At 49.5% G+C, this 10,133-nt stretch overlaps 1 protein-coding gene across 7 annotated transcripts in view; it reads right to left on the reverse strand.

Annotated features, from left to right (window-relative positions):
* VSIG10 (V-set and immunoglobulin domain containing 10) overlaps window positions 1-9,005 on the reverse strand; it is a 31,260-nt gene extending 22,255 nt beyond the window's left edge. For 6 of the 7 annotated variants that reach the window (XM_027576912.2, XM_027576911.2, XM_027576906.2 and 3 more), the window contains exons 1-2: window positions 8,585-9,005; window positions 2,323-2,604 (exon numbers count right to left, since the gene is read on the reverse strand). In XM_027576912.2, the coding sequence (XP_027432713.1) occupies window positions 2,323-2,604; window positions 8,585-8,663 (361 nt within the window). In that variant the 5' untranslated portion in view covers window positions 8,664-9,005. The remainder of the gene's footprint in view (window positions 1-2,322; window positions 2,605-8,584) is intronic. The other variant, XM_027576910.2, reaches the window with a different exon arrangement.
* Between the last annotated feature and the right edge of the window lie 1,128 nt (window positions 9,006-10,133).

Consider the following 10,133-nt stretch of genomic DNA (forward strand, 5'->3'; position numbering starts at 1 on the left):
TTAAAGTTCCAGGAGTTTCCTCTGGCACCCACAATAGCAACAACAAAAGTCTCAACTCTTTGCTAGGTGTATTGGTTTTTTTTTTTTTTAAAGATTTTATTTATTCATGAGAGACACACACACACAGAGAGAGAGAGAGAGAGAGAGGCAGAGGGAGAAGCAGGCTCCCAAGGAGCAGGGAGCCCGATGCGGGACTCGATCCCAGGACTCTGGGATCATGACCTGAGCCAAAGGCAGACGCCCAACCATCTGAGCCACCCAGGCGCTCAAGGTGTATTAGTTTCTTGAGGCTGCCTTTACAAAGTCCCACAAACGAGGTGGCTTAAAACAACGGACATGGATTCTCCCACAGTTCTGGAGGCCAGAAGTCTGAAGTCAACGAGTCAGGAGGGCAGGGAGAATCCTTCCTTGCTTCTTCCCTGTCTTCTGATGGCGGCCATCAGTCCCTGGCATATCTTGGCTTCCAACTGCAGCCCCCCACTTTCTGCCTCTGTTGTTATATACAATATTCTCCTTGTGTGTCTCCATATTCACATGCATTTTCCTCTTCTTAGGAGGATGCCAGTCAGTTTGGATGAGGGCCCACCCCAATGACCTCATCTTAACTTATTACAGCTGCAGCATATTTCCCAATAAGGTCACATTCACAGATACCAGGAGTTAGGACTTCAATATTTTGGGGGGATATAATTCAACCCATAACACAAGTCCCACCCTCTCATACACTGGGCTCCCCCCACACCAGGCTTCTCCCCATCTGCATACACACCACACTCAACTCATCTTGCACTGGATATAGTTCTTCCCGAATTACTCTTATCTCTGCAGAACTGGCTCCTACTCATCATTCAGCTGAAATGTCACTTCCTCCAAAAGGCTCTCTCTGACCCCCACAATTTAAAGTGTTTCAGAGAATCACCCCACCTCGACTCTCTGCAGAGCCCTCATCACTCTCGTATTGCCTGATGCATTCATGTACTTGCTTACTGTCCGTCTTCCCCCACTAGGATGTGAGCTCCATGCAGGCAGGGGCCTGGTCTGTCCTATTCACTCCTGTGGCTCAGTGCCTTGACCGGTGCCCGGCACTGGTCTTTCAGTGCATATATGTTGAATAAAGAAATAAGTAAATTATTTTACAGATGAGGAAACCAGGAAGCAGTAGGGATCACATGTATATTTCTACCAAACAACACACTCTGGATCTAGAACCTGGATATCCGTCTAAGCCAGTAAACAGCACACTTTCTTTGCAAAGGGCTAGAGAGTAAATATTTTAGGCTTTTCAGGTCATATGACCCACATCATTGCCACTCAACTCTGCCAAGATAGCGCCAAAGGCAGTCAGAGATCAGATGTAAGTGGATGAGTGTGGCTGTGTCCCAATAAAGCCTGCTTTATGGGCACTGGAATTTCATATCATCTTTACATGTCACAAATATCATTTGTCTTGGGGTTTTTTCCAACCATTTAAAAATGTAAAAAATATTTGTAGCCTGTGGGCCAGATATGGCTCACAGATATGGCTAGAGTTTGCCAACCCCTATTCTTTTTTTTTTTTTTTAAGATTTTATTTATTTATTTGTCAGAGAGAAGGAGAGGGAGGGAGGAAGAGCATGCAAGCAGGGGGAGCAGGCAGAGGGAGAAGTAGGCTCCCCACTGAGCAAGGAGCCCGATGCGGGACTTGATCCCAGAACCCCTGGATCATGACCTGAGCTGAAGGCGGACGCTTAACCGACTGAGCCACCCAGGCGACCGCCAACCCCCATTCTAAATTCGTGCATGTATATCCACAGATAAGACACTGTTTGAGGAAAGTGCAGCATGTAATATCATAGTAGCTCACGCCACACCCTGTAGTGAGCACCATAGCATTAAGAGCACTATACCAAGGTCTGTAATGTATTATCCCCGATTAACAAATAAGGAAAACTAATGCTCTGAGATCTTAAGCTACTCACTCAAGGTGACACAACCTCAGGATTGGAACTCAGGCAGTCTGACTCCACCATGTTATATACTCTGACTCTGGTGCATAATAGAATGGCATTAACAGCAAGGACGATGCTAACAAGCTGGAAGCAATCGCTAACTAATATGCCAGGAGCCATTAACAGCACTTTATCTACATAAACCAGAATCCAGTCCTCCCAGCAATCCCAGGACACAAGAATTCTTTTCATCCCCATTTCACAGATGAGAACATCCAGGTGTGAGAGGTCACTGAGCCCCGGATGAAACCGGGGCATGCCTCCAAGGCCCTCCTCCCACCCAGGGCTCCAAGCGCCTGGCCAGCCGGCCCCAGGGCCCTGCCACCGCACTCACCGGCCACCTGCAGCCACACTCGGAACCACCGGGTCTCGTTCAGGACCTCCCAGCAGGTGTAGTTGCCCTCATCCCGCGGCCTCAGCGCGGTGATGCGCAGCGAGCCGGCATCTGCCAGAGAGAAGCGCGGCTCAGCCGGCGGGAAGCTGGAATTGGAGGACAGAAGGAAGACAGGCTCCGAGTCATTCCGGTACCAGGTTACCGGGCCCCTTGGTCCTGAAACGTTGCCACAGTGCAGAGTAATGTTCTCGTGAACCTCTCCAATGACCAGAGCCTCCAATCCTGTACGAGGAAAGGTCAGGCTGTTACTACATTGTCTTCGTCTCTGAACACCCTCCCTTGTGCACCGTCCCTCTGCATTAGGATTGAAAACAAAACAAAACAAAACAAAACAACAGGTGTGTGTTTTTAAGCACGCTGCGGATTATTGGCCAGGGCTGATGTTAATGAACCTGCCGTAAATGGCAATCGCAGAGAGAGCCCCAAATCTCCCCCTCCCCGCACTACCCCTGCCCTTCACCGCAGACGGCTCTGCGCTCGCACCCTGACTCTCCGCCGCGTCACGTGCTCTGGCCAATGAGATGTTCGCAAAAGTGACGCGCACAGAGGCTCCAGCAGCACGCGTGTAACTGGGCTTGCTCACGCTCACCTCCTGCCATCACCTGGAGCAGGGCAGGCCCACGTTAGGTCCCAGGAGGAGGATGAAAGCTACATGTGCAGAGCCCAGGTGTCTCAATTGTCTGAGCTGAGGTCGTTCCAGATCAGCCCTCAGCCACCGAGTGGACGCCCGGACACGAGGGTGAGCCCAGGCAAGATCAGCAGAGCTGACTAACCCCAGCCCTTGAGCTATAATAAGTACTTACGGTCATTTTGTGATTGTTATGCAGCACTAATGTGGCAATAAATAACCGATACAGAACCCAAGTGGTTTTATTTGCCAGGAAATCCAGAACGGATGGAGGGAAGAGGGCCTGGGCTTTGTTCCCACCTTCCTACCGCTGGCTCTCGCCATCTCAGGTGCAAACGATCCTGGAAGTCAAAGCTCTCTTGTCGCTCCAACTTTGGGCATACCCTGTGTTAGGCACTGGGGAGCCAGTGATGGGCAAAACAGAGAGAGACTTCCAGGATGTCACAGTCTAGTGGGGAAAACAGACTAGCAATTATGTTCCAGGGTGATAAATGTCATGACATGGCCTCAGAGAAGGGGCTCCCAAGTCCAGCTGGGGTGACTGCCGGGGAAGGCTTCCTCCAGCAGGCCACACTGAGATCTGATGGACAGGTAGGAATTAGCCAGGTAGACGGGAAGATGGGGTTCCCAGCAGAGGGAACAACATGTTCAAAAGCCCAGATAAGCAGCAGTGGTACTGCTATTAGAAGTGCCACAGATCAGGTCCCACCCCAGAACATTTAAATCAGATAAATCACCTATCTAGGGGTGGCGGCAGAAGGTAGCGCTGCATTTTAACAAGCCCTCCAGGTGATTCTGACGCTTACTCATGACTGACAGGTGCGAAGGGCGACTGATCTGGCACAGACTGTCACCAGGTAACAAGAAGCAAATGCAGCCCACTTGCTGAGAAGTGTCGAAACTTTCCAGCCCCCTCCACAATCAATGTCCAAATACAAACAGGCCACAGGCCCAGGACTAATTGGCAGAACCAGTTAGGAGTCTTCTACTCGTGCTCTCACACTCAGTAGATGAGAAAGGTGTGATGCCAAGACGGAAAGTGGGCTAACTCCAAGTCCTACAGTGAGAAAGTAGCAGGGTGGGACCAGAAGCTAGACTTCTTGCTATCCTCCAAAATGTTCTCTTTACACCACATCAGAAGTTTTCAAAGTATGTGAATATACTGGGTTTTGCAAAAAGTGGTATCTCATTACAAAATAAATTGCCTTTGACATACAGGGACAACTGGGTATATCCGTGTACAAAAGAATGAGGCTGGACCCCTTACCTCACATCATATATAAAAATTAACTCAAAATGGACCATAGATCTAAATGTAAGAGCTAAAACTATAAAATGCTTAGAAAAAAAAAAGAATAAATCTTTGTTGCTTTGAGTTAAGCAATGGTTTCTCAGGACCCCAAAAACACAAGCGAGAAAAGAAAAATGGCTAAATTGGATTTTGTCAAAATAAAAATTTTTGTGCATCCAAAGACACCATCAAGAAAGTGATAAGACAACCCACAGACTGAGAAAAATGTTTGCAAATCACCTACCTGATGAGGGGTTTGTATCCAGAACATATGAAGAGCACTCACAACTCAACAATAAAAAGATAAATAATACCATTTAAAAATGGGCTAAGGATCTGAATAGACATTTCTCCAGAAAGATATACAGAAGGCCAATAAGCACACGAGCAGATGCTCATCATTAGTCATCAGGGCAATGCAAATCAAAACCACAAGAGGACACCTACGGCTTCATACCCACTAGAGTGGCTAAAATCAAAGACCATAGCAAATGAACAAATACTGGCAAAGATGCAGAGAAGCTGCTTTAACGTTGCTGGTAGGATTTTTAAACGGGGCAGCTACTTTGGAAAACAGCGTGGCACTTCCTCACAAGGTTAAAGTCACGGTGTGACTCAGCAATTCCACTCTGAGGTGTAGATCCAGGAGGAATGAAAACGTATGTCTACACAGACTTTACGTGTGCATTCACAGCAGCATTATTCATTATTGCCAAAAGATGGAAACAACCCAAATGCCCACCAGCTGATGAATGGATAAATAAAATGTGGTATATCCATCCAGGGGGAATATTATTTGGCCATAAAAAGGAATGGAGTGCATACTACAGCATGGATGAATCCTGACAACATTAGAGTAAGTGAAACAAGGCAGTCCTAAAAGACTACATAGTGTGTGATTCCATTTACATGAAATGTGCAAAATAGGCAAATCTGTGGAAATAGAAAGTAGATTAGCAGTTGCCTAGGGCTGGGGAAAGTGGCTTGTCTGAGGCTAAGGAGGTAGTGAGGAATGACTGCTAATAGGCAAGCATACCGCTTTTTTTGTGGGGCGGGGAGTGATGAAAACATTCCGGACTGAATTAGTGGTGATGGTTGCACAATCTTGTGAATATACTAAAAACCACCAAATGATATACTTTAAAAGGGTGAATTTTATGGTATGTAAATTATATCTCAATAAAGCAGTAAAAAAATAAATAAACTGCCATCTGCCTCTGAAAATCCTTCCCTATTATAAAGGAAAGAGTAACAGTGATCTGTCTTTGGCCTTTTGTCTGGTTGGAAGGGGTTCCATTTGAAAGATTGGAAGCCAGCCTGGAGCCACGGGACCTTCCAGCTCTCTCCTCATCTTGGCCATACCACTCCCAAAGCCAGGACAACATGGAAAAAAAAAAAAAAAAAAACCAAAAAACTCTAAGCCACTCACTGGAAGGTAGACAATGTCATCTAATGCTAGAGATTCCAAAACAGCAAAAAAGGCTTCTGAACAATCACTTTGAAAAGCAGGTGAGAATTATTTTTAAACAATTAGGCCTGAGAACCCAAGTTCTCAGTGGCAATGCCCACAGAGGAGAGAAGATGAACTGTAGAATTACAGATGCAGCATGTGTTCCTGAGACCTACAGACCTGCCCCTTCTCAGCTCCCTGGCAAATGAATAAAGAAAGAACTTGGAAAAGCCCTGGCAAAAGTCTAGTTCTGGAACTTGAGCTAACATTGTCTTCTCCTCCAAGGAGTAGAAAGACACAATCACAAAAGAAGCCATTTTAAGGCATTTCACTCCTCCTGGCTTTGCTCACTCCATTCTTTTTAGCCACTGAAGCTAAAGGTGACCTTGGAGGTCATTTCGTCCTGAGACGTGGCAGTCCTGAGGGGTTGGGTTCAAGATGAGGCAGGCTGAGCCCCGGCTCAGTGGAAAAGAATACGGCCATCAGTTAGTGACGTCTGTCTGACGTGGACAAGCAGGGGCGGTCCTTGAGGGTGCACTGGTTCCATGCTTGATCATCCCGTGTGCCCTCATTTCACAGATGAGAAAACTGAGGTTCAGAAAGCTTAAGTGATTTCCTTAAAGGCCCCCTCAAGTCGCTGGGAGAGCTGGGACTGCCACTGAGGTCTTCAATCCTCGGGGTCTCGGGGATTTATTCTGGTCTCCCGATCAGACAGGATGAGACAATAGACATCCTAACAGTTTGTGTTACTAGAAGTTGTCCACATGGTATCCACAGGGTCTGCGAATGCCTCCCCCCCACCTTAAATTCAGAATATGGACCTAAGGAGGGAACAATATAAACAACCATTTCCCAATGCTGCCCTCATATTATCATTCACAGAGTTGAGATTGTACCCAGTTATTTTTTTTTCCTACCAACTTTTTCCCAAGAACGACACGGGATTTATAAGCTGAGGTGACAGTGCAGGCATGAACATTGTCAGGAGGGAAGGGACAATTTTTTTTCCCGAGATAACTCCCAATTGGAAAAACAAACAACAAAAATACACCAAGCTGAGGAAGCCCCCTGGCACTACCCACGAAGGTGAACTTGGCCTGGGTATCAAAATGGCTGGGCACGGCATGGAGGAAGTGTCCCTGTGTGGTGAGCTGCAGCCGGGCTAAAAGCTGGTTCATTCCAGAATGATGATTTCCACCCAGGGTTCGGATGTCCCAAGGCCATTGATGTTCACAGTGCAGTTAAACACTGCAGACAGCCAGAGGGAAGGGAACAATCACCTTTAACTTCCGGGGAGAACAAGCCAGGGACTGTCCTCTCCTCCTCCCCGTAGCACAGTGACCACTAAGTCAAATACTAGGAGGGGCCAGCAGGTAAGGTCCCTAACTGAAGAGGGTCAGGGGTAAGTACTACAACAGGAGAGGCAGAACAAATTTGGGGTCACATGCCCTAGGTAGAAGGGGGTCACCACTACTCAGTTCCAGGTGGAAAAGCCCTGTGCTGCCAGATCATGAGATTTTTCCAGATAAACTGGAAACCTAGATTATGGGAAACGTTACTGCCTTTATTTTTTTTTAAAGATTTTATTTATTTATTTGAGAGAGAGAATGAGAGAGAGAGAGAGAGAGCACGAGAGGGGGGAGGGTCAGAGGGAGAAGCAGACTCCCCGCTGAGCAGGGAGCCCGATGTGGGACTCGATCCCGGGACTCCAGGATCATGACCTGAGCCGAAGGCAGTCACTTAACCAATTGAGCCACCCAGGCGCCCACGTTACTGCCTCTAAATGATTGCTAAAAACAAAACAAAACAATCTTAGGAGAGCCTAAGGGTTAGGAACTTTTGGCACTTGCTGCTAGGAAGCTCGGGGGGGCAATTCCTGCAAGAACCGATCAGCAGTGTGTGTGGGCATGGGTAACACAGAAAATAACACTCCAAGTATTCTGGCAAGGTACACCACCTGCTGGCCCCATCTCCTTTCCCTCTACCTGAGTCCTCGCTCTCATTGCTCGTCACCCTGCCCTGCACACAAAACACACATTCGCTGGTGCATTAAGGTCAAAAATGCTTTTTCAATATTTTTATATCCTATATATTTTTGTAAGCAACCCTGTAAACTAAATGTTACGAGGGAGAGCATAGGTGAAGGATTTAAGACCTTCTGCCAAGTGGAAGAGGTCATGTCAAGTGTAAGGGCAAGTTTTCTGAAAGTCTGAAATAACTTCAAAATAAAAAGGTTTGGTTTTGTGTTTCTTTATGGCGAAGGACGGAAGGCACGGTTTTGAACGTGCTAGTCCGCACAGGTCGGCTTGCAAGGGATGTGTAGGGAAATCCACAGGTTGCAAGTGTAAAGCGAGTTCAACCTTGGGCAGAGGAAGGAGAGAAAAATAAAGGAGCCTGGAGTTTGAGCCCCAGCGCAGCAGGTAAAACCAGAACGCAAATTTACATCCGACGCTTAAAAAAACAAAAAAACAAAAAACCAACCAACAAAAAAGCCACAACAAAATACCACTTTCTCCCCTACACGTGCCTCTCCAATTTTCCCATCTTCAAATTCCCCAATTCTCCCATCGCCTCTCCGCAGGCCCTCTGCAGCCTCTCTGGCTGCCCACTCCAAGCGACTAGGGCTATATCTTGCCTTCCATCAGGCGCCCGGGAAAATTCCTTCCTGCAAAGAGAGCCGAGCAGCGAGCGAGCAGGAAACTCAAGACCCTCCCGGGGAGGCTGCGGAGCCGCGGCTACAACTGGCTCCCGCGGAGTCGGAGGGAATTGGGTCCCTGGCTCTCCCCTTTGCCTGGCGAAACTCAACTTTTCCCTCCGGATCGCGGCCCCTTACCTGCGGCGACCCAGCGGGCCAGCAGCACCCCGAGGCAGACAAGGACCTGCGGCTGGGACGCCCGGGCGCCCGCGGCCATCTCGCCCCAGGCGCCGGCAGGGGCTCCTCAGGAAACGCAGGCTCCCGCTGGGTGGGTGTGCGCCCCCCGCTCCCCAGGGGCCCGGCCCCTGGGGTACTGAGTCCTCCTCCCGGGTCCTCGGAACGACAGAGGAGCCCGACTCTCCGCAGCCCCCAGGAAGGATGATTGGGCTGAGCCCAATGTCCGCCGGTGGGAGCCGCGCGGGGCTCCCGGCGCGATTCTGTCTCCGCAGCGCCCGGCCCGGGGTGGGAGGGCGCACCCCACCCTCTGCGCCCGCCACCCACTCCCGCTCGCGGAAAACAACAGGAGCGGGACTCCCTCCCGCCTCCCATCCAGGCGGGAGCCCAACTTCCTCTACCTTGGCCGGGGAGGAGGGCTTTATGCAAAGGGCGCGCGCCCGCGCGCGCAGAGCGGAGTCCGGCCCGGCCGGGGGTGGAGCGCGGAGGCCTGTCCCTCCCCGAGCCCACTCGGCCCGGGACGGCAGCCCGGAGTCGCGGGGACAGCTGGGCCGGGCAGAGCCCTGCAGCTGCCGCAGGACTGCACCCCCGCCCCGGCTCGCCCGCTGCTTCCCCTCCCGGGCGCTCCGGCTGCAGCACCCGGAGGAGCGTGGCCAGCCCGAGGGGCGGGCTGCCAAGCTGCAGAATTCGGGGTCCCCTCGGCGTCCCAGCTTAGCTCTTGCAGGGTTCTCCCGTGCTTTCCCGTGCTCAGGGCGGACGCCAGGGCCGCCATGGCTGTCTTCTACCCTTTGCAGAACGAAGAAGGCAAGTCTGGAGCGGGAGAAAGATGATCCCTTAGACCTCCAGCCAAAAGCGGCTGTGAACTAGCTGAGACCACACAGCAAGATCGAGAACCCAGGGGTCAGCAGAACTCGGTTCTCAGAGCTTTCCGTACCCCGCCACCGTACCCCCCACCTCAACCCCATCCAGTCTGATTCCCAGAGAGCTGCCATCCCTCTTCCCTGCCACATCCTCACTCCATCCTGTTCTAGGAAAAACAAGGTTACCATATCCTCAGGAAAAGCTGACACTTGAAACTGCCCTAGGTGGAACTTCCTTTAAAAAAAAAAATGCAATAAGTACAGTAAAATATGACTTGTAGACTCTAGGAGGTGGGCATAAGGATGTTTGCCTTCTTTCAACTTTTCTGTATGTTTGAAAATGTTCATCATAAAATATTGGGGCAAAAACCAAAAATTGCTCTTAAGAAACATCATCTGTTCTGTTGCCCCAAAGGCCCCTTATTGAAATACTTCTTCTATGATGAAATCCTCTTGAAACTAATAAAAAGAGTGTGTTTTGCCTGATGAACTGAGCCATAAAATTGCACGGTTCTTCCCTTTTCCCTCTTTTACGAAATGATTTAACTCTTCAGCTGCCTGCTGACAGTTTTCCTCCTTTCCCTGCAGTTTGGTGTTTCATCTTTTACCGTGTGATGGAAGGTAAATTCTATCCTACATGACCTTGCTGTTTC

The sequence above is a fragment of the Zalophus californianus genome, chromosome 14, assembly GCF_009762305.2.
Source record: "Zalophus californianus isolate mZalCal1 chromosome 14, mZalCal1.pri.v2, whole genome shotgun sequence".
Classification (NCBI taxonomy): Eukaryota; Metazoa; Chordata; class Mammalia; order Carnivora; family Otariidae; genus Zalophus; species Zalophus californianus.